Here is a 23,757-nt window from a genome sequence, read left to right as displayed (position 1 = left end):
CTAAGATAATATCTATATCCTTGCAACTGTCTCTGTGCAGAGATTCCCATCTGCAGGCACCCAAACCCTTCTTGAAACTGGCTGTTTAGAAGTTTTTCTGCCCTCCGTAGGTAAACTTCCCCATTAGTGAGGAGGTTTTTTTGAGATTTAATTTTGATTTTTAAATATTGCTTTCAGTTAGTACTCCAGGATCACTGGTTGCATATATTTCATGTTGTTTCAGGTGGATTTACTGTGTCACATCTCTATTATATTATTTTTTTTTATTCATTGCATATGTGTGCATAATTAATGTTCTAGAGGAATGGGGTGGTTGGGTTATTTTGTTGTTTACATAACCTCATCTTTTTGGAGTGGTTTCGTTGTATTTTCACGGTTCCCAGCGGGTGTCTGATGGTCAGTGAGTACAGACTAAATTTTGTTCTTGACTGTTACAGCACGGGTTGAAGTCAGAGGAGTTGCAGTGAACAGAATGTGCTGCAATGTAGCTAGGTTTGCATAAACAATTGAAACTGGTTTTTAAAGCTGATGATCACTTACTCATTTGCCTGATGAAGATTACCATTTTTTAATAAATGGACAGTAAAAGTAGGTGTCAGAAAGTTCCTATTTTGATGATGCAGCTTTACTGTGGTATATTCAAATGATCGAGTGCCCACTAAGAAGAAAGCAGTCTGTAGTCTAGTAGCATCAGCTCATTTGAATGTAGTATAAAACTTTTTTATGTGTCTCTGGACACTCTCATTGGCATGCTTTGTCAAGTTAATTGTTGTCCATAGACAGTTGTAGATATGAAGGGGTAATATCCCTGAAATTTATCTGCGTGGTGCACTGGAGTCGTTCTCCACTTTGTCAGTGCTTTCATTTGTCCACCGTGTTTTACGGCGTGCTGTCAGACAGCTGTTAGTCACGGGAAGATCCCGGAGTAGTCTTGAGCTGCGTTAGAGGAGGGCGCTGAGCACTTTTTCACGTTCCAGGTCTCCACGTAACGTTACTGCTTTTGTGCAAATGCTTTTTGTGCCACAACCTCGCTGCGTGTCAGGTGGAGTTTGCTGTCCCGGTCCCTGCTGGTGAGGGTACATCTCTGCAGCATGGGAGAAAGAGCTTTGAATTCATTCCATAAACACTTTTCAGATTTGGAGCAAAGTGGTGGTTTTCTCCAAGTTTCAAATTTGTCAACAAATACTTACATCGCTGACAAATCCAAAACTTGGAGTGGAAGAGACATTGCAACTTGTTCAGCAGTTCCCAGCACTGAAGGTACATTGAAGTCGCACACGTGGTCTGTAAATAGCTGAAATGCCTTCGTCCTGATTTCATTGTTAGGCGGTGGCCTATGTGGGTGTTTAAGTATTTTAACTATGGACAGCAGCTGTCCCTCATCCAAAGGACTGACATATTTTAGCTGGTCTAGAGACTTGCTCTCCACTCACAGGCAGAGAGTAATACCTGGCACAAGCTCATTACACGTGGGACACTGAGCATGTTACTTTGTAGTTTCAGTAAGGGATGTACAGCCATCTTCTAGAAGTTACCTGTCACTGTAGACTGCAGTAACTTGTCAAAGGTATCTGTTATTTTTGTTTTGCTCAGGAGCATAGTGTCATGTTGGAGATGTAGTACCTGCCAAAGCTTACTGTATTTTTTTTTTTCTGTAGTTCAACCTAATCAAATGTCTAATCTTAGCCTTTTTTGAAGTTTCTGGTGTCTTAGGACTGGATGCTAATTGCAGGCAAAAGGCATCTGTCATGTAGTCAAAGCTGTCTTATTTCCAAGTTCCACAGCTGCCATGGTGCTAATAGATGTCCCAGAGCTAAACCGGTCATCCATAAAGAATATAAACTAGAGGTGGCTTTCTCTTGCTGCCTGCCCTGTGGCTGTTGAGTTCTTGAAGGCCTGAACCCTAAAGATGTACACTCGATACCTATAGAACTTCCAGCTGTCATTAGGAGTTACCAAACTTGGCTGCCTGTGCTCCGGGTCTGCCTTGCAGTGGTCTGCTGCTCCCCTGGGTGCTGACCTAGGCGTCTCTCCTACCTGGAAGCAGTGACACAGCTATTTCCATCTTCAGGACTATCTGGAAAGATTGAGGAGGAATTCCTTAACCTTTAAATTATTCAACCAGAATTTCAAACATGGAGTTAATCCTAAGTCTCTGTAGACCTTGGTACAACAGATGTTGCTGTTCGTTTGGGGATGGCATGCTTCAGGGCTAGACTCGATCAATAAGTAGCTGCACATCTTTACTGAAGCGTGTTGTCTTATCCTGAGGACAACAGAGATGATGCTTTAATATCTCTTGCTCTTCAAATGCGAGGTACGCGGTTAGACCTGGGGGCTTGCAGAATGGCCCACTGTGTGGTTGTCCCAACTTAGTAGTTTGTTCCTGGCTCGCATCCTTTGATAGGTGCGTGCTGAGGATGCTCGCTGCGTCGCTGACCCCTTCTGGGTCAGGTGAGTCGGCTTGGGTAGCTACGATTTACTTACTCAAAGCAGAGATTGTTAACAAAGCCTCTGGAAGTGTCTGCAGTGCAGGGGAATGCATATGTGTTTTTCCCCTTGTGAACTGTTGTGTGGTGCCTTTAGAGATGGAAACTCTCTTGTAGCCTGTGTCCCTGTCCCCTTTCCTATGTTCTCACTGCTAACAGATTGTGTCATTATTGGCATTATTAAGAGCTCTATTAATTTTACGGTTTTTTCTTCTCTGAAAGATTAAAAACTTAAGGTGGTATCAGGGTTGAAGCAATCTGTTTGAGGGCAGAAACTGATAGTCCCGGCGAACAGCACGTGGCTTTTGAGGCAGAGGTTCTGGATACGTGGTGGATTATTTAGGACTTAGTTAAAGGGAAGAGAGTAAATGCATCCTAATAAGAATACTTGCTGTAGGGTTGAGCTGGATTCCGCATTAACACTCTTCTCAATATTTTTAGCTCTTCGCAAACATATAAGTAAAACTACTTCTTGCAATAAGCTTTTCTGCAGTATTTTGTATACTTCATAAAGGATATTTCAATAATTTTTGTAGCTATAGAGTGGAGAAGTAGCTTGGAAGGACCTTTCTACTTGAAATGCATTTCCTGTATCTAGTGCTGTCTTTAATCTCACGCAGTCTCACAAAACCCGTTCTACCTATTAAATATGCAGTAAAGCTGTTCTGTTTGGTAGAAGATTGTATGTTTAAACAACAGAAGTCCTCGTTGCTCCTGTATTTTAAGATTAAAAATTCAGCTGCAACACTACCTTCAGATTCAGAGCCATTAGAATGGATTTTTCAGATTTATTCTCCTGATTATAATACAGAAAATGAATTGCTTTTGACTGTAAAGAATTATGACCCATTCATTATTTAAGAACCTTCTTGATGGATGAACCTTTTCCACTTACTTCAAGACTTCTCATGAAATAAGGCTGCTTTTTTAAACGGGTATAAAGCATAATGCACCTATATGACAGTGGATGCACTGCACACTCTTTAGGGATAAGAGTTGGTGGAAAAGAAAACCAGCTCTTTCTCTGTGTCCAGTTTGCTTGAGTATTCAACATACAAGTAGTAGAGCCTGCTGGGAGAAAACAGGGGTAAGTTACTTGAGCAGCATTTAAAATAAATACTTTGGTTTTTTGAAAGGAAGATTTATTAGTTTCTTAAAATGTTCTGGTAGTAGAGAATACCACTTTAGTTTTGCTTGTGTGTGTATTGGAAGTGTTTGTGTTACACACTGGGGAGAATACCTTGTATTTGACTCAGGATATATTCCCCTCTGGTCACTGTTCAGCTCCTAGCAGCTGTTTCTTACGCTGCCAATTCAGAAGGTCTCGGATGATTTTTGTACGTATTTAAGTCTTTGGTCTCATCCTTTTAGCAGACCAAGAAAGAAGAAAAAGTCAAATTTCTTAGACCTTGTTGATTAAAGCCAGCAGAAGAACTAAAATAATGTTTTGGTTACCTCTCAGCCCAGAAACATTTGCTGAATGCCCTTAGTAGCCAAACCTCTTTAGTCACGCATCACAGAAGTAAACATGAAATTTTGTTAATGAGGCAATTGTAGTCTTTTTTTCTTTTTATTTTTTTTTTCTTCCATAGAACCATAGAATGGTTTGGGTTGGAAGGGACCTTTAAAGGCCATCTAGTCCAACCCCCCTGCAATGAGCAGGGACATCTTCAACCAGATCAGGTTGCTCAGATCCCCATCCAACCTGACCTTGAATGTCTCCAGGGATGGAGCATCTACCACCTCTGGGCAACCTGCCCCAGTGTTTCACCACACTCATCGTAAAGAATTTCTGCCAACATAACTCCCAGAGCATGTGGTTGCTGGTGTCAAATATGACAGATAAAGCTTGAATTCACTGTAGTGCAATTGTTTTCCTAGTATCTTCATGGTAATGAAATTGTTGATTAGGTAACAATGATTTCATAAAGCTTCCTTAAGGATAGATTACAGTGAATATTAACATTAGGGTTTTATGGTGGATGAGCACTTGCACTGAATTCTGTCCCTTAGCCTGTACACTCACCAGAGGAGGGAGTCGGCGCTTTCCCAGATGTGCTGCAATTTTCAGTTCATTTGTGCAGTCCTCTCTGGTCAGATTGTTGAGTCTCAGTTTTTTTGCAGTTGTCTTAACACAGCCTACATTTAAAAGTAAGTTGCTAGTGATGTTGACGTTTCCATGTTACTAATTGGATTTAAAGGTTTTGCATACTATATTCAGAATACCATTTTTTCTCTTATGTATCTTACCTTTGCTTGTGAAAACAACTTTTTTTTTTTTCATTTGAGAGAGATGCTTTTTATTTTAAAATTAGTCTCTGAGAGTTTAAGAAAATAGATTTATCATGTGCTGCTTTGAAGTATTAGAAGGATTTGGGAGGCAGTTAGCCAACTGACATTTAAAACCCTTGAGAACTTGTTTCAGCCAAACCTTTTGCAAAAAAGTAAATGCAGCTAAGGCTTAGTTACTAAAATGATTTTAGCTGGCAGTTCAGTGCATGTAATCATCTTGGAACATCCTGAAACTTGTTCTTTTGTTCAGCTGTTCTATCAAGGCTTTTGGTTTGTGTCCGTGAACTTGTCACTTCTCTAAATAAGAAATCTTTCTCATGTTACTGAAGCCTTGTGATTTTGAATGTTACGTTCATTGCGGTAGCCCATATAAAAAGCACTTCTTGTACAGGGAATGTATTTCTGACACTTTCTAGATGGCTGTAATTCAGAGCTGAAGTGATGTCTTGCTAGTTTGACATCTCTAAATGATATGGGTTGTTTGTCCTTGCTAAATTCTTGGCAAGGTGGTCCTGTTGGAAATGCCATGCTCCTGGCTGGCACTGTGACCAACGGTTGGTCTAGCAGGCGACCCAAGGGGAGCACCCAGGGTTAGAGCCAGGTCTCAGCAGCCCTGCAGGCAGCCGCTGCCAGGTCATGCCGAGGCTCACGCCGGTGCACTGGAGAGGATGCTGCTGCCTGTGCTCTTCCTGATGCAGGTACTCACAGGGGGTCAGTCTCAAGGGCCGAGAGTTTGGCTTTGGCTTGGTTTTCACTCTCTCATCTTGCATGTACAAACAATTTTTGCTAGTCAAGAGACATCTTGTTTGAGAAGAACCCATGCAGACCAGCTCATTTATTGCAGTAAAACAGAAAGTGCTGTATTTGATACGATTATGGCAAATGGACTGGCCCAAACCTGACTTGTCTGCTTTGGATAGCGCTGATGCGCTCTTAAACTGCAGAGGATGTAGATGGGTCTTTATGTATTGTGAAAGAATGAGCTTTTGACACCTCTGTTTGAAAAGGGAGGAAGAAAGAGGCAAATTCAGTTTTACAGTATACACAATTTTAATAACAAAATTTTTCTGTACACTGCACTTTGTTTTACTCCATTACTTACACCCCCTCCCACCAGAAAGTGGCTCTTTAAACATAATTTAAATACAATGCATCTAAGACTCCTTCTTTTTAATCTCTGGTTGCTAAGCTGGTAGAATAGTTCACTCACTAATGTTTTCATGATGGTAAAAAGAAAAATGGGGTGGGTCTTGTTTGGTTTTTTTACAAAGGACTGGTTGAAGGATAGCAGGTACAGCTTTTCATTGCTTACACCAGAGGTGCACAAGCTGCATGGTGCTTTACCCTTAATAGCACAAGCTTTGTCCTGTCTGAGGCTTAATGATATCCATCAAAGCTTCTATTACCTTTCCCTAGATATCTCTCAAAAGGTTTTTACACAAGATGTGAAATGCTGAATTTCCAGATGACTCTGAAATGATCTTTAAGCATCCTGCTAGCCTGATGGCTAAAAAAGCAAAGCCTGGCACCAGTTCTAGCGTACGGGACTCTGCGATGGAGAAAGGCGTGGGGAGGGAGGAGCTGCTGCTGTGCAACTGCTCTTGATTTTTGTTGTTTCCTTGCTTGTTCCTTTCTTGAGGGGATGAGAAATACTGTTTCAGTCTCTGAACTTTTAATTTCTATGGAAAACTTCATAAGAGAGATGAAATTCAGCTTCTGGGTAGGTTTCGTAGGTCTGAACAGATGGATTTTGATAGCTATGCAGATCACAAAATTAAATCAACTTTATTTTCATTAAAATAGTACAGAAATTAACTTAGACACATTAAAAAATAGTGTACTGTAGATTTCTGGTTTATAGCCACTGGATATTTCTGATTTTACATGTTGGCAATAGGCCACTGTCTTTTAAGGGGGGGGGTAATGGGCCATAAGCTCAGATGCTTAGATTTGCATGCGGTCTAGGCTTATCGCTGAAAAATCAGATAATTTCTGCTTGGGGGAAAAGCAAACAAAAACAAACATTGATACAGCGGCATTAATTATGTTTCCATCTGATAGGAAATGGGAGCTCTGTGCAGAGGAACACTTCAGCTGGAGACTAAATGCTAACCCATTTTACTCTTTATCGGGTAATTTTTAGTTGTGTGCATTTAAACGATGATCTAATGCAGAGCGACTAACGAGAGGGGAGCAGAAAGCATTAATTCAGACCTGTTCCAGTATGATGACTCAAAAATTGAACTTGTGCTGCTACGTTTGCGTTTCACTGACAGGAGGGTGGGGAGGAGGAAAAGCTGGCTGGAGATCGGTGAGGCTGGAGGAGATCTCTGGATGGGACGAGGATCTCGGTAGCGGTAGAAGAAATTTTCATTTCTAAAAGGCCCTGAACACCTGCATGAGGCTGTGCCTAGAGGTGGTAAAGCACCTATAATGCCATTTAGTATCTGTAGAAACTGAGGCTGTGCAGCAGAGGTAATATCTGGGGAGAGCAAGTTAACAACCTCTTGTCGTCAGCCAGTGCTCATACTGAAATACAATGAATTTAAACCAAATTGCGGTTCTTGTTCCATAAACAAAATAAATCAGAGACTGCTGAGTAATGCAATTATTACAATACCCTCCTTGCCTGGAAGAGTCACAAGCAATTGAGAATGGAAGACAGTGACTTGTTAAAAAAAAAAAAAAAAAATTAACAGCCTCTGGTCGTGTCCTTGTGTAGAGCGATGGCTTTGCCTGCCGTTTGCTGTCCCTCCTAAGGGAATTCAAGTTGACTTCACTGCTAGTGTTTGACATTCTGCGAGTTTTATGATACCTGTTACCCTAAATGTAATGTTTGCGGAATTGCTTCGCTTATGCCTGGAACCTGGCAACAAATGGTTTTGGAAATGGCAGACATAAACCACGGCATTTGGGAGATTGGCTGCGTATTAGTGTGTAGTACAGAGAGTCAAAGTAAAATTGAACAGTGCCGTGCTAGGCTGCGCCTGCTGGCTTCCTGCTTTGCTGTCTGCAAGCCAAGGCAGCACTGCAGGAACAGTGGGAACTGGGGATACTGGTGGGGAGAGAAGTTGGGCACCTGGGTGTGATTGCTTTGAGAGACACTGGAACAGTGCTTCAGTGCTTGGAAATTGGTATGAGTGGCTGGGGCGGAGAAGAGGATTAAATCCAGCATTGCTGGAACATCGGTCTTTACTCTTCTTGGGCGTCGTTATACGCTAATAAAGATGGAGTGGGCTTCTGCGCAGAGCTGGGGTGTTGGGAAAGCATCTCCTCGGGAGGAACCTCAGCACTTCAGTCTAGCAGCCACTTCTCGTTACTGTGTGGAAGACTGACGTGGTGCCTTTTGAACCATCTTGCAGCAAGGGTTTCTGCTGGGTGTGGAGGAGGAAGGTGGAATTCCTTCTTGCAAATGCAGCTGAGGACACCAGAGTTCAGTATTGACATCTGATGGTTGATGATAGTGTAGCAAGATTATTTGGCTGCCAGTATAATTAATGAGTTCAGTTATAACTTTGTCTCTGCTGGTACCCTACAGCTGTACATGAAAATCATTCACGAAAGTGTCTGCTTTCCACTTTCCCCCGGTGCAGACCATGGTGTGGGTTAACACAAGGTAAGGGAGGTGCGCAGGCAGGGGCAGGTTGTTGCTGAGGCAGCAATGCATGCTCGCCTGCCCAGAGCAGAGCAAAAGCCTGGAGGTAAGGGAAGAGCAGTGAGCACTTACTTGGGGTAAGGAATGAAGCAAGTCTTTCTACAAGCAGCTAAATACCCTTGGATACCAATACATTTTTGTATTTATCAGCTTAGGTCTGGCCTTCTGGCTCACATGGGATTTAATCATACAGAATGTTTGCTCGTTGTCCACCTGCCCTGCAGGATTTTTTGTATTCAGTTAAAAGCAGTAATTGATTTCCTAGAATAGGTGTAAATCGGCTCACCGTAGTATAAAGAGTTACGAGGGTTCAAAGGTATCTCTATGGAAAACCATTAGAATTCACTGAATCTCTTCTGTTAAAGTACAGAGTCACAGGAAGTAAACAAGATATTTGTTTTATAATAAGGGCACTGTATGTAAAAGTAAAATGATGCAAATCAATATCTTCAAAACCAGTAACTGAAAAATCTTTATGTAAAATCTTAACAGAAGTCACACTTATCTTGCTATAATTGCCTTGGACGAATTCATTTCACAATAAAACATCAAACTGTTGTATAATTGCACCCTAAATACCTCACTAAGTGGTAATACAGATATATAAAAGCAGAGTGAAATAGCAAACAGATTTTTATGCAGTGATTTTTCTGTTTAAAAAGTTTGCGGAATAGTTTAGTACAACACAATTAGCATACTGTAATTACTGATTTGTTCAAGGTATGTCAACACTGTGAGGAATTTCTTCGTCGGTGTGTGCTGGTAATTGTTTAACACTGCAGCATTGGACACAACACATTTTTTAGTTATACATACATGTATATATATATAAAAAAATTTCCATCCCTCTGGTCCTTTTAGCTTTGGTTAGAATGTTTACAATATTTGAGCAGTTGACTTAAAAATAATGTAATCCTTTGCAGACCCCCCCACCCCCCGCCCCCGTGGCATCTGAGTACCACCGTTGCTGCATAGATCTGCAAATATTTACATATAATTTCATAATATAGTATAAATAGCAGTATGGTACTTCTGGCTAAAGAAATCAAATTACTCCTTAAGAATGAGGTGTGTGTGTGTATGTATATTTATATATGATTTTATTTTAAATGGCATACTAGTTCAGATTCTGTCTCATATCAAGTAAGAAACGAAACATTTTTCAGTGAACTATTCTATAAACTAATTATATTTTTCTAACTCATCAGAAAGTACTTTTTTTTTTTTTTTGAACTGGTAATTACCTTGAATTTTGGAAGAGGAGCACAAGTGAGAGCTTATATTACAGGGGCTAATTCTGTCTCCAGAGAAACCAGTGGAGTTAGTGCATGAAAATAGCTTCCAGGCGAGAGGAAGCCTTGGCTGGGGGGGCAGCGGGGGGGACAAAGAGAGGCTTCTTCCTTCCTTCCTTCCTTTCTCCTTAACCTCCCGGTTGGTATTTACTTTTAATTAAGAAAAACTTGCATTAAGGGTATTTACACATGAAAAGGTGTTGAAATGCTGTTTGTTCATAGTCGTAAGTAATTAGCCTGAATTCATGAAAAGCATCATCAAGTCAAACCAGAGAGCTGATAAGAATTGAATGCACTTAATATTTAGAATCTATCCCATCGTACTGAGCCTTCCTAAAGAAGCTACGCTGCCTACTTTGTAAGTGCCTGGAGAGTTGTCCTGCTAATTTGTGATCATCCTGCTAATTTGTGACTGCGTGAACTGCTCCTTTCTGTATCAGTTGTGAGCTTAGCAGGGTCTGTATAAGCAAGCCAAACTATGAATGCAGATAGGAAAACTATTTAAAATGACCGGTCCCCAATGCACTTACATCCCCACCTGGACCTTCGTTGTCCTTTTTTTTTTTTTTTTTTTTTTGTTTTGTTTCCCCTCCCCTTTTTAACTGGAGTGAAATTATCAGAGGAGGAAAATCTTCCTCCACGGCTGCCTTTAAAGTGAACAGAGCCAGCTGGAGCGTTTGGGATCCTACAGCTGCAGTGGAACAAACGGAGCGTATGTCCCCCCACAGATCTCTGTACAGATACCCAGTATCCTTCCCCTCGGACTGCTTTCATTAGAAAAAGTAGAATATGGAGACTTGGGTATAAATGTTCACACACAGTCATATAATTACATAACATGACACATTTTACATAGTTTGAGGTGAGCATCTTTTTAGACTTTTAAACATTAGGAGTGCAAGTTTAATGTAATCATTGCTTCTTTAACACTGAAAATATTATGGATTTATTTTTTTAAAAAACTTAAAAATACTGCACCACTCCATAAACAATGTTTCCATTAAGTAGCTTGGAAAATTAGGCTTTATGTCAACATTTGTAAAAATTAGAATCTGATGTAGGTCCCCTACAATTTTAAAATAGGTTACTTATCTGATTTAATTTTTGATGGCATGTAGGTATTATACTTCACATTCTTTATACGGCAGCTGCTGACACTTGCACTGTCCGTAGCCATTAATGATGATGAAGGGTCCTTCGTGGGTGGGTTCGTATTCGTTATAGGGTCCTTGGTCTGACATGTTTGCCATATGCAGCCGTGTTTGGGATCGGAGCTGCCTGTGGTTTTGAATCATTGAGCACTGCCTAATTCTTCTTAGTGTGGGAGGGCAGCACTTCCTGGAGATGAACACTATAAAAATGATAAAAAAGAAAGAAAACAATAAAGCCATTGTTCCTGTAATTACCCTCTGAGTGAAGATGGCATTGTTTGGCTCGGGAAAATGTTCTTCAGTGGTAACGACCATGCCTGCCGTAGTTGGAATCTCTTTGTCTCCCATATGGAAATGAGAAGAGCTTATTCTTTTCGTGTACTCAGTAGTCGGAACTGTGTACGTCGTAGCCACGGACGTAACAACAGTCGATAAATTCCAGCAAAGCTGAAAACCATACACTGCATCCAGAATATCCTCTCCCTGGGTGTGGTCGGGGCTGTGGCAGAGGATGGAGTGCTCCCACCGACCTTGGAAGCCACTCAACCATGTGGCCAAGGCGCAGATCTTTGGGCTGCATTCCCACAGATTGCCGGAGAGGCCCACGGTGGTGAGGGATGTCAGCGAACTTAGGATCTTGGAATCCAGAGTGGTGAGCTTGTTGTTATCCATTAGGAGGGTTTTAAGGTTAGGCATAGTTTCAAAGACGGTAAGGTCGATGGCTTTGATTTCGTTTCCCGTCAAATCGAGCTTTTCTAAGGTGCCCCAGGTCCACTCCATCCCACATGTCAAGTTGCTAATTTTGTTCCACTGCAAGAAGAGCGTGTGCAGGCTGCTTAGCCGGAGGAAGTGAGCAAAATTAATCTTTGTCAGCTGGTTGTGCTCTAGGTGAAGCTCCCTCAGCTTGATTAATCCCGCAAATCCGTTGCGAGCCAAACTTCGCAAGCGGTTTGTGCTCAAATCCAGGAACTCCAGGCTACGACAGTCCCAAAACAGGCGGACCGGGATGGTCCGCAGGGAGTTGGATCGCAAGTGCAAGGTCTGTAGCTTGCGAAGGCCGTAGAAGAGCTCGGGGTGCAGAGAGGATAACTGATTAAAAGAGAGGTCCAAATTCTGCAGGTTAAGCAGCTGGCTAAAAGTTGTGTTTGGCAAATGAAAGATTTTGTTGGAACTTAAGACTAATTCCTTAAGTTTATACAGTCCTTGAAAAGAGTCTTCTCTGACTGTTGCAATTTGATTATGATCTAAGTGAAGCCAAGTAAGTTGACTGAAGCTTGCAAATTGATCCCTTTCAAGTTCAGAAATATAATTGTGCCTCAGTGACAAACCTAGCGAGCCCTTTTCAGTGGTGTTTGGCACTGAGTGAAACCCCTGAGAGTCACAGTAAAAGAGCAGCTTCTCACAGCGACATTTTGGTGGACAAGCCATGCCCAAGGCAGGCAGCATTTTTAAAACCATACTCATTGCATATAGTGCTGCCAGCATACGAGCCCCTAATGGCCACTTGAAATGTAAGCCTGCAGAATATAATTTAGGAAAACAACAAGATAGGATAGCCTTATCAGTATACTTTGAACATCACGATGGAAGATTTCACTGCAGATAACATTGCCATGCATTTCTGACAAGCTAATTCTAAATGCAAGAAACAACTTACTACGAAACACAGAATACTTGGATATTACACTTAGGATGAGTCTTTATCTCTATTACGGAGGATTACAGTGTCACAACCAGAAAACAATTTTTTTTTTTTTTTTCATAAGGTTCAGTGCAGAAAAATTTGCTTTAGCACCTAACTGCTCCTTTAAAGCATAGCCGGTCATTCATTATACAAGGTATATAGAAATGTAGGAACTTACCCATTCTTTTGAGTACATTGGAGGTTGCATTCAGTCGTAGTTTTAGACTCAACGCGGTGAGTCTGTAAAAGGCTCTAATGTAAGACAGCCTTTGAATAATTTACTGGGTTTAGTGTCCTTTAATATTAGTGCAAAATTGAATCCACGATGCTCTCTTGGAATATTCCTTTTGAAATCACTGGCTTGATCTCCTCTGACAGGTCTGCAATTTTTAAATCAAGGCTTAATACAAGTTTTCATCCTCTGTGGCTGCTCAGCTGTTTAATTGAAGCTCACGTTCTCTTTTTCCGCAGCTGTGGCTTCCTTTAGTCCTAACTTGTTGATGGCAGATGGGTGGCTTATTGCTGAGAGAAGCTCCTGTAGTAGCATGAGTGCATTTACTGAAAAGCTTTTCAGGGAAGCGGTACAAGAATGGATTTGCTTATGCGCTGCGACCACACAGGGCTGTATATAGGCTGACGTCACCTGGTGACGTGCCTTTTGTTTGGGTTTTCCAGAAGCTTTGCTGTTTTAAAGCATTGTGGTGCATACTGTGATCGTGTTAAAGACCACTGATAGAGGGGGAAAAAATCAACGGTAGGAGTCCTTCGTCCCCACGACAGAGGGAGTAGGAAAGACTTGCGCCACCCCGCTTCCCCCTCCTACATCTGCGCTGGCTGTATTCCGCTGGTGTTAAAAGCAGCGCAGAGCTGCGGTTGGAAGTGCCTTAGTGCTAGCTGCTGCCTGTTTTCTGTTAAATATCGCCACATAAAAGGAACTTTTAGATGGGAAGTAGTCACAGTTTGAACAGAGGATGCTGGTTAGCACCAGCTTTTTGCAGAGGTGAGAGGGATTTGGCAGCTCACAGCTACACATAACAACTGTGTGCGACCGTGGTCCCTGCAAAAGTGGTTAAGGGAGAGAACAGTCATTTAGATGAAGGTGGTGTGTCAAAGTACAGCACGCAGCCCGGGAGCAAAGGACAGGAGCGAATGTTTCAAGCGATGAGAAATTTCTGGAAAAAGCAAAGCTTGTGTTAGGGCACAGGAAAAATTTAATTGGAATCCAGCTTGACAGCATGCAGTTATGAAATCTGTTGGCTTTTTTTGTGGTTTTTTTTTTTTTTTTTTCCTTCCCCCTCAAACAGTGGCTTTTGTACTCACTTTTTCCCAGGGACTGGAGTGCAGGAGAAGTCATGAGGTTGGCATTTACCATCAGGGCTCAGAGCAGTTTGAGGGCTTCCTTGCAGTCACCGATCACATTCTGGTGTTCTGTGCCCCCCGTGAAAGGGGGGACGTTACTGCCCTTAGCATCTTGCTGCAGGGTAGGTCCATAACAGTTATCCTGTGTGTGTTAGAGTTGCAGAAATTTGCAGGTTCACCGTTTCTGCAAATGCAAAGCTGCCTGTGCTGTTACAGCTGAGCTGGCCTCTGGCCGGAGCGTGCAGAGACAGCGTGGAGGAGGCAAATGTCCTGTCATGGCTGCTTGCTTTAAAAGTTCATTGCCCTTTTATCTGGAGCATACTCTCCTCCGGGTTAGCTGGTACTGAAAGGTAAATGAACAGACTTGATTTAAATTTTTTTTTTAGGGTTTTAGGATTTTTGTGTGGATGTGCAGGAAAGCCTTTGGAGCAGCTGCTCTGGCCTTGACTTCATGTGGATGAGGCCAAGGGGGTGTTAGCTTCCTTCTCCAAGCAGCTTGAGTAAGTTTCTTTTATTTTCACCTCGAGATATAGAGCAATAATACAGTAGAAAACACTTGAAAATGTTTGCTCTGTAGTGGCGAGGTATCGCTTACGACCTCAAGATATGGGATGAGGTGAGAATAACAAACTTCCCATGCTGCTTGAGGAAGGTGAAGGATTGTGTCAAAAGAAGCTTTTAAAATAAAATGGCTGTTTACCTTTGTTATTAAGCTTTGGTTTCTTAGAGGTACTTATTTAAACTAAGACTTGCTGTTGTCTGCCAGCCGCTCCCTTCGCTGTCCTGTGGTGTAATTGTAATACTGACTGCGGTACTTCTTTTGTGGTGGGCTGTCCTGTCCAGAGCAGGCTGAGGGAAGTGCTACGTGGAAAGTAAAGGGGATGGAGAAGGTGAACTCCTTAAAAACAAACAAAACCTCAAACCCACCCAAAAACCCAAAGCAAAACAGAAAAAATCCATCCCCAACCCATCAGGAAAGTAAAAAATAATAAAGCAAATTAGGAAATGCTAGGTAAACTTCTTAAATTGCTCTGCCACAGTAAATATTTTGCTCTAGAGTGAAAGAAATACATGCCAAGAAATTACATAAACCTATTTAAAGAGTTTCTTCATGTTTAATGTTCACTGTACAAAAAGTACAGAAGCTGAAATCCAGCCTTAGCTGTCAGTTGCCAGCTGTCTGATGGAACCACTGCGCTGAAGTACCTGTGGTTGCGCTTCTCATAGCGGCTCATCTGGTGCAAAATCCTGATTTGAAGTGTTGATTTGAATTTTAACAACATTTAAATATGATAACATAACATTTAAAAACAACGTTCCAAAGGGTGCAATTAACAAAATGACAACGGCTATAAGGTCAAATGTTACTCCTCTCCTGTGCTAGCTCTTTTCGCTATTACCAGGAGGCTGAAATTAGGTATCTTTTGGAAACATTTTGCTTTTTTGCATGAGTATCTGTAAGATAAGATTAACATTGTGTAATTTGGCACAGAGTTAAGAGTTAATGTTCAAACACGGTAAGTTGCTTCCTTTCTAAAGCTCTCCATTCTTTGGCCCGTAACCAAACAAGGGCTATTTAGCACCTTGCCAGTGAGTTTCCTGTTTGGGAAACTGTTAACACGAACTTTATGGGTGCTTTTCTTAGCAAAACATGTTTTTACGTGCACTTGCCATGAAATAACAGATATTACCAAAAACGTGCATCTGATTCCCTTAAGTCTGGAACTCTGCAGTAATATTCATGTTGTTCCTCGAGAGCTGCTTGGGGTGTTGAGGTGTAACAGGCTGGGAATAAACCCCAGCTGTCCGCAAAACTCACGCTCTTGTCTTTCTCCCGAGACTGAAAACTCACTTGCGTGCTGAGGAAAGCCACGTACGAGTGCCATCTGGGGACTTTTGCCAGAAAGAGCGCTTCGAACTAATGACCCAAATCGTCACATGCGACATGGAGAGGGAAGATGGCATGTCCGCCTCGGGAATAAGCTTGCTAGGACCAAATAACCCTCTTGGGGGCTTCTCCCTTACCCCACTCCGTGAGCAGCCAAAGAACTGGTTTTCCTGCTAAACGTGCGTGCTGGAAAAGTAGAATTGCACCCTGAGGCTAGCGTTGTCATTTAGTTAGGCTGACATCTTGTGGAAGCCTTCCTAGTGTATTAAGAACAACAAATAAGCTGATTTTACTTGATGTAGATGTGGGCTGCGTGACTTGTGCTGTGGGCTTGGAGGATGGCAGGCCCTGGAGTTGCGGGCGAGGCTGGGGCACCCGGGATTTGCAGTCGTGTGTGTGGCACCATGCAAACAGACAGCTCACCCTTCTGCCTGAAGAAGTGATTGCGTTAATTTTTGCTGGATGTTAGCACATTGGGGATCACGGGAGTATATGCTGCTTTTTTGCTAAAAGATAGCCTTTGTGCTGCGTCAGTGAGACTGCGAGGCAAAGGAGATGAGCACAGACATGTGGCTGTAGCGTTACCGTGCACGTGCTATCACTTGGATGCGCTACCATGGAGCTGGGTTAGCGGTGAGCCCCAAGAAGTGGACACACAAGAAAAAGGCCTGTCCAAGGCAGTGCATCATTAACAGACGTGTCCAGCTCTTCAGGCTAGCCGCAGAGGTCCTTCGGGAGGGATGGGACAGGGCACCATAGGCCGGGTGTCATTGTCTTCCTGGGAGCAACGCGTGTTGTGCTGTAGCGTGGTGACTGTCACCTCCCTGTCTGGCAGCTCTCTGCACCTGGCCCTGGTTGCCCATTTTAATTCCTCTTGTACCAGGGTGAGTGCAGGAGCCAGCCTTCCCCTCTCCGTGGGCACTGAGGGGAGCGCGGGGCCGCCATGGCTGCAGCCTGGCAGCGGGGAGGGACGTCAGGGTGGGAGCAGCATGGCACGGCAAGCTGCGCAGGAGGGGGAGTGCAGCCGCCTTTATTCTGATTCAGGTTCTTGTTGAACCCTGGATGGATGATTCAGGTTCTTGTTGAACGATGGATGATATGCAGCCCCCGTGCTTTGGTGAGCTACAGGCTCGCCATGGGAGACTCCTTCCTGCAACAAACCAGCGTATAGTCCTGCTTCCTCAACCATCAGACCTCAGATACGAAAACACTGCTGAAATTCATGTGTGTCATACTTTGCTGCTTACCCTTCCTGGTCTTGAATCAGCACTATTATATCTGGAATTTGTTTGCAGCCCTTGTATTGTGGTAATAGAGAGGTATGGATGGTTATCCTTTGTAGACGTGTAATTAGGCTAGGTGTCGAGGCAAAAATGAAGCATGTGACAAACTGAATCTGAGCACTGAGTGTCCTGCCTCCCCGCAAAGCACTGCTCGGCAGTGGTGCGCTGACGTACAACTGCCTTTGCCACTGCTTGCCCAGAGGAAGGTATGCCAAACACTCATTTTTTCACTTATTAAATCACCATCGTTAACCATGATGCTGCCTGTTGTACAAAGCTCAGAAGACAATTCATAGATTACCTGAAGCAGAAACCTCTCTGCAGACCATCTTTTTTAGGTAATTGCGTGGTGGGTGGCAGGCAGGGCAGTGGTGGCTCTCGGTCATGCAGCGGTGGCACATCTGGCTCACATCTGGGTGGTGGTTAGGGGAGCAGGGATGCTGGGCTCTCCAGGGGTGGGTACGCTGTGAGCGCTGGCGCTGGGCAGGAGGCACCGTTTCTCTTAATAGCTCTGTAGTCTTAGCTTAACCTAAACTGACGATGAACCGTTGAGATTAACAGTGAAAGTTTTTGATATTTAGCTATAAAAACATGGTTTTGTGAGTAACTCATTGCAATACATGCGCTGCTGATCCTGGTGGCTTTAAGACAGCATTCATGCACCACCACCACCGCTGTGCTCTGTTACCTTTATAAATCAGCTGGGGTTAGATTTTAACATCAGTAGCTGCAGGAAAAACTTCGTTCAGATTTTTCTTTTGGTTTTGTTTTAATTCAGATGGCAGGCCTACAAAGGGAATGCTTTGTGACAGAGATGGTGATTCCACTTGCCTCCCTGTATACAAATCCCCTTTCTTTGCTTTAAGCCATTAAAACAAGCCCTAGTGGGATAGCTGTGTGAGCTGGAACAGCAAGGATGCGACAGTGACTGCTTGCGTTGCTTTCCAAGCAGGGTAGCAATGGTGGTGGAAGAGCAGAGGTTATGGGGGGGTGGGGGAAATGAGCAATTTTTAACACCAATTCTAGCCTCTTTGATAAAGATCTGATTTAATTTAAAGTAAATTTACACGGTGGCTAAATTTATTATCCGTGATACTGGACAGAGCTGTAGTATCATACTGCAAAATGACTGACATGGTCAGCATGACCCTATTAAATCTACTGAATCTATTAGGTGCTTACTGACTGCAGAGCTTGTGATTCCCTCAGCAGAGTTTTGTGTTGAATATCGAAAAATCCTATTAGTAATCTGAATATTCAGGCGTCACTATTGTGAGTCCTCCTAATCCTATGGATAAGAGAAGCTGATAGCTGGTGTTGTGCTGCTGGTTCATTAGTTGGCTTCTCAGTGGAAATTTAGACTAAAAACAAGGGCCAGTTTTTTTAATAGTAGGGGTAATGGGTTACTGGAACAAATTACCTAGAGGTGGTGAACTGTCGCTTGGAGCTTTTAAAACACGATTTATTACTTGAGAGAGGACTTGTTGAGTGGAACCAATGGGTGAAATTCATGGGGTGTGTGGGAGCCTGGACAAAGTGACTGTTGTGGTCAAGGATGATCTTCAGTGTGCTTATGTGCCCTGGAGGGTTTGTGCAGCTGCAGGCTGTCCGGCTCTTCGTGGGCTCCAGCGACCACTGTCCCACTAGCTGCCTCTACTTGGACCTAATGGGGTGTAATTGGTCCCGCAGTTGGTGTTTTGTTTCATTTTATGCAAAAAAAGGTCAAGAAACTTCAGATGGGCAAAACTTGGTGGCCTTGTCTCTGGGCCAGGACCTTGGTTAGAATTGGCTGTGATGATTTAAGATGTTAATAACAACAGGGTCTCTGTAGCCACAGAGATGTGGGCATCTGTCGTGTTCATCCTGCTCTGCCCCGCTGCATAAACGAAGGAGCCGGGTTAGTAGCTATATGTGCTAAACTGTTGAATTACCGCAGCTAAATTAGCAGGGCGTTTTATGTTGAAACCTTCAGGAGGAAATTCTGTTAATACTTTTGACGAGCTTCTGTACTAAAATTTCTGAATGCCAACAAGGTGGAAATAAACTGGAGCTGCCTTGCTAAAATCTAATGGGTTTAGATTATACAGCTCTTTCTGTGCTAATACGTCGTGTAGCTTAATAGGAACGCATCAACAGTATGAAATTGGTGCTGCTTGGACACGCAATGTATGCATTGCATGCTTTTCAGGGCATGTTACATAGAACTGGCTGTGGTCTGGTCTCATGAACTGAAAGTCCATTAGTGGAAGTCATCTCTTGGTTTTCGTCTCATCCAAAAGGCATCCGGTCCTCGTGCACCGAGGCTGCTCTGGGCTGTGAAGCCAGGGACAGCAAAGTGGAAGCGATGGGTGGACTCGCTTCAAAAGTGTGCTCCTGCTTCGCGTTAAAATGGTAATGTAGGGGCACCCAGGGAGAAGTAAAATGGCACTTCTTGGAATAGCTGAATGTTTGGCTTTCTACATAACAGATGAGTATATATCTTAGATCCAAAGATATTCCTGGAAAAAAACACCCACGTGTGCATGGGGGTGCCATGGGTTCAGTAAAATGGTCACGTTATAGCAGGTAAACTGGTGTGGATGCATGAGAAAGAGCAAGCAGCTGCAATTGCAGGTTTATGTCTCAGAGCAGGCTTTTAGTTTGCGCAGTGCTAGTTGGCAGGTTTCAGGTTTTCGGGCGAATTGCCTGCTGCAAGGAGCCCGCTGCCCGCCTCGGGGTGCAGGCAGTGCCCACCGCCACCAGCACGCTCTGACCTGCGGCTTGGGACAAAGCCATCGCGTTCAAGGCAAGCTGAAAGGGGATTTCTAGCCTAACTGACTGAGTTTTGGTTTTCATATCCACCAAGCATGGGAACAGCAAACTGTTTGATACATAGGTAGCATTAATCTTCACTTTATTTCAAGACTTCAGCTTTGATTTTTGAATGTGGAGTGAAGAATGGGCCAACACCGGGTCTGCCGAAGGCTGGGGCATAGTGAGAATGAGCTCCTGGTTTTAATTTCAGTCCCTTTTCGGTTACCTTTTGTGATGAGAATCAAATTGCTTGATCAGGGAGGTGACAAATCTTCAATAATTCATTAAACTACAATGACTTTGCAGCATCCTAATCCCCACCCCCTGATTTTGTTTAATTTTTATTTCTGCTGTAGAGTGGACTCCATCTTTTAGATTCAAGGCTGCCTATCCAGGTATTTCAAACCAGCCTGTCACCTGGAGAGCTGATAACTGGCATACCTTCACTTTAGTGCTACTAAATGGTTTTTCTACTCAACAGCATAATTCTATTGATCGTGGCTTAGAACTTCAGAAATTGGATTGTGGTTGCATAAAGTGTGTTTCAAAAGTCTAATATAAGCTCCATTATACAGAAAAACCTCCCAGCAAAACCAGACCACCACCATTGTTTTATCTAACACTCCCGATTTGATACAAATTAGGATATTTTTGACCCAGTGTCTGCTTAGAAAGAGAGAAGCTGCACTGCTTCTTGGCCCCTTGCCCTCTCTAACAACAGGGCTAATGCGAAACTTGCTGTATTGAAACTTGGCAAAATCCAGCTCTCAGCGGGCGGGCCTGGATACTTACTTGAAATGTTGGGTTTCATCCCCTTCAAATGTTTTATAAGGATTTTACCTTTAAGATAATTGATTTTGAGGTTTTGACCAACTGCTGAAGAGCAGTCTTCTGTGATCGTTAGGTAGGAAGGTGTGTAAGGGAGCACTTGTATCGGGTGCGCAGCCCTGCGGACTGCTTGCACGGTGCTCATACCTGCAGGTTGAAGGCAGCGTGGGAGGTGTTTGCGTGCAATACGCTGGCCTCGGGCAATCTCCTCAAATTCAATTGAGGGTTGAAGCAGGGCTGTTCTGGGCTCGATGCAGTGCCAGCCGTGGGGTGGTTGACGGAGCTGGCAGAAAAATCTGAACCTCGGAGGTTGAATATGGTCTCCAGCTGATAAGGAGCAGAAAGACAGCTAGATTTATGAAACCATCCTTTTCTTCTGAAAGAAACCTGAAGAGTGTTAAAGCTACAATCTTAAGATGTCAGATGTTCCTGTAGTGGCCAAACAGGCAGAGACTTTACTTCTAGTGTGCATAATCACTTAAAAAAAAAAAAAAAAAAAAAAAAAAAAGCAGCTGACAGTGTACTTGAAATGAATAATACTGGTTTTACTTTGAGACCCTGAATACCCATTTACCTCCGTCTCTTGTTTTTCAGGCTGGACGCAAAGAAAGAAGTGATGCATTGAACTCTGCAATTGATAAAATGACCAAAAAGACCAGAGACTTGCGTAGACAGGTAATTAATATATAAAGTTGATACTTGTTGAGACGAATGCATTCCTGCATGTTTACCCTCTTGGAAATAGGTTATCTGTTGGTTTGTTTCCAGTGGCAGTGGGCTTCCCTGCTTGTATTTAGTGAATTAAAAGCTAGAAGCTTCCAGTGCCTGGTTCACAGGGAAGCAGGGGGCAGAAATGCAATCCCCTGTTAACTGTGTAATAAAGATGTTGGATTCTCAGTCATCCTTGTGCCAAGAGAGATTTTTAAAAAACAAACAAACAAACAAACACACACCAACAGAAAAACCAAGAAAAACCAAACCCAAAACAAACTTCACATTTTATGGATTTTGAACATAATCAGGTATGTTTTACAATTTTGACGGCATTCATGCCAGAGAGGTTATTTTCTTTGAGAACTTTATTTATGTAACATCAATCTTTTGTCTGTTTGGTTTTTAAAGCAATATATCCCCCTTTTCAAGTAAATGTGAATATGGATCAAGTTTGTTGAAAAATGTTTTTATTCTAGTAGAAAAATAAAAAAGTTAAATCAGCGTGTTGTTTAATCACCTGAGGGAAAGCAGCAAATTTACTCAGACAAAACCAATATGAGCTGCTAAATCAATATTTGTGGCTAAACTGGTGACTTGCACTTATATAACTAATACAGTTTTTTAAGGAGATTTAATTTAAATTGAAGCAAAAAGTGTATAGACAAGACTTAGTGCAGGGAAAGCCTTGACCACACAAAGGAAAAAGGATCAATGACAAGTACTTAAGCTTTACATATGAATACAGTAAAAAGAAAACAGCAGTGGAACACTACTGAAAAATATCTCATTCTTTTATTTTTATTTTAGCTCCGCAAAGCTGTTATGGACCATGTATCAGACTCTTTTCTGGAAACAAACGTTCCGCTTTTAGTATTGATTGAAGCTGCCAAGAATGGGAACGAAAAAGAAGTTAAAGAATATGCCCAGGTTTTCCGTGAACATGCCAACAAATTGATTGAGGTAAGATGGTACAAATTAAAATTAAATTATCACTAGTTAAATTAAGGCAAGACTAGGCAAGCCACACTTTTCATTTCTCTTGAAACAAATACCGAATTCTGTAATAAATTTGCTTTTTAAATTATTTTTAATGAATTTAAATACAATTTAATTTAATATTTAAATAATTAAAAATGTAAGCTTATCAAAAAGCAGCAGCTACTGTTACGTAGCTGTCATGGTTTAACCCCAGTTGGCAACAGAGTACTACCCAGCTGCTCACTCACTCCCCCGCAGTGGGATGGGGGAGAGAATCGGAAGAGTAAAAGTGAGAAAACTTGTGGGTTGAGATAAAGACAGTTTAATAGGTAAAGCCAGGGCTGTGCACGCAAGCAAAGGAAAACAAGGAATTCATTCCCTGCTTCCCATCGGCAGGCAGGTGTTCAGCCATCTCCAGGAAAGCAGGGCTCCATCATGTGTAACGGTTACTTGGGAAGACAAATTCCATTGCTCTGAATGTCCTCCCCTTCCTTCTTCTTCCCCCAGCTTTCTCTGCTGAGCATGACATCACATGGTGTGGGATATCCCTTTAAGCAGTTGGGGTCAGCTGTCCCAGCTGTGTCCTCTCCCAGCTTCTTGTGCACCCCCAGCCTGCTCACTGGTGGGATGGGGTGAGAAGCAGAAAAGGCCTTGACTCTCTGCTCAGCAATGACTAAAACATCCCTGTGTTATCAACACTGTTTCCAGCACAAATCCAAAACATAGCCTCATGCTAGCTACTATGAAGAAAATTATCATAGAATCATAGAATTCCAGGTTGGAAGGGACCTCAAGGATCATCTGGTCCAACCTTTCTAGGCAAGAGCCCAGTCTAGACAAGATGGCCCAGCACCATGTCCAGCTGAGTCTTAAAAGTATTCAGTGTAGCAGAGTCAACCACTTCCCTCAGGAGATTATTCCAATGATGGACTGTTCTCAATGTGAAAAATTTTCCTCTCGTGTCCAATTGGAATCTCCCTGGGAGTAACTTGTACCCATTATCCCTTGTCCTCGTCATGTGACTCCTTGTAAAAAGGGAGCCACCATCTTCTTTGTAGCTCCCCTTTAAGTACTGGTACATGGTGATGAGATCACCTCTAAGCCTCCTTTTCTCAAGGCTGAACAAACCCAGCTCTCTCAGCCTATCCCCATACGGCGGGCTTCCCAGATCATCTTGGTGGCCCTTCTCTGGACCCCCTCCAGCCTGTCCACATCTTTTTTGTATTAACTCTGTCCCAGCCAAAACCAGCACAATAGTCCATGTAGTTTTAGATATGATACAATGCAAGTACATTATGCCGTTACCTTTACTTGATTTGTTAATTGGAGATGGTGATACAGGGTAAGGGAG

At 42.8% G+C, this 23,757-nt stretch overlaps 2 protein-coding genes across 4 annotated transcripts in view; one reads left to right on the top strand and one right to left on the bottom strand.

Annotated features, from left to right (window-relative positions):
* CTNNA1 (catenin alpha 1) overlaps positions 1 to 23,757 on the top strand; it is a 119,265-nt gene that overhangs the window by 48,305 nt on the left and 47,203 nt on the right. For both annotated transcript variants that reach the window (XM_087760076.1, XM_087760075.1), the window contains exons 8-9: positions 21,309 to 21,389; positions 22,236 to 22,388. In XM_087760076.1, the coding sequence (XP_087616202.1) occupies positions 21,309 to 21,389; positions 22,236 to 22,388 (234 nt within the window). The remainder of the gene's footprint in view (positions 1 to 21,308; positions 21,390 to 22,235; positions 22,389 to 23,757) is intronic.
* LRRTM2 (leucine rich repeat transmembrane neuronal 2) lies at positions 8,883 to 13,370 on the bottom strand. Of its 2 annotated transcripts, none has more exons than XM_009469467.2 (2): positions 12,742 to 13,370; positions 8,883 to 12,396 (listed from the first exon to the last, which is right to left on the bottom strand). In XM_009469467.2, the coding sequence occupies exons 1-2, from the start codon at positions 12,743 to 12,745 to the stop codon at positions 10,850 to 10,852; spliced, it is 1,551 nt and encodes a 516-aa protein (XP_009467742.2). In that variant the 5' UTR covers positions 12,746 to 13,370; the 3' UTR covers positions 8,883 to 10,849. The 2 variants fall into 2 exon arrangements, with proteins under 2 accessions (XP_009467742.2, XP_009467743.2); XM_009469468.2 differs by having other exon boundaries at positions 8,883 to 11,968.

Source organism: Nipponia nippon, unplaced genomic scaffold (assembly GCF_047370975.1).
Source record: "Nipponia nippon isolate SJK-2023a ecotype South Korea unplaced genomic scaffold, ASM4737097v1 scaffold_21, whole genome shotgun sequence".
NCBI classification, from domain to species: Eukaryota; Metazoa; Chordata; class Aves; order Pelecaniformes; family Threskiornithidae; genus Nipponia; species Nipponia nippon.
Note: the sequence above shows the minus strand (reverse complement) of the source record. Positions and strands in the feature narration are given on the sequence as shown.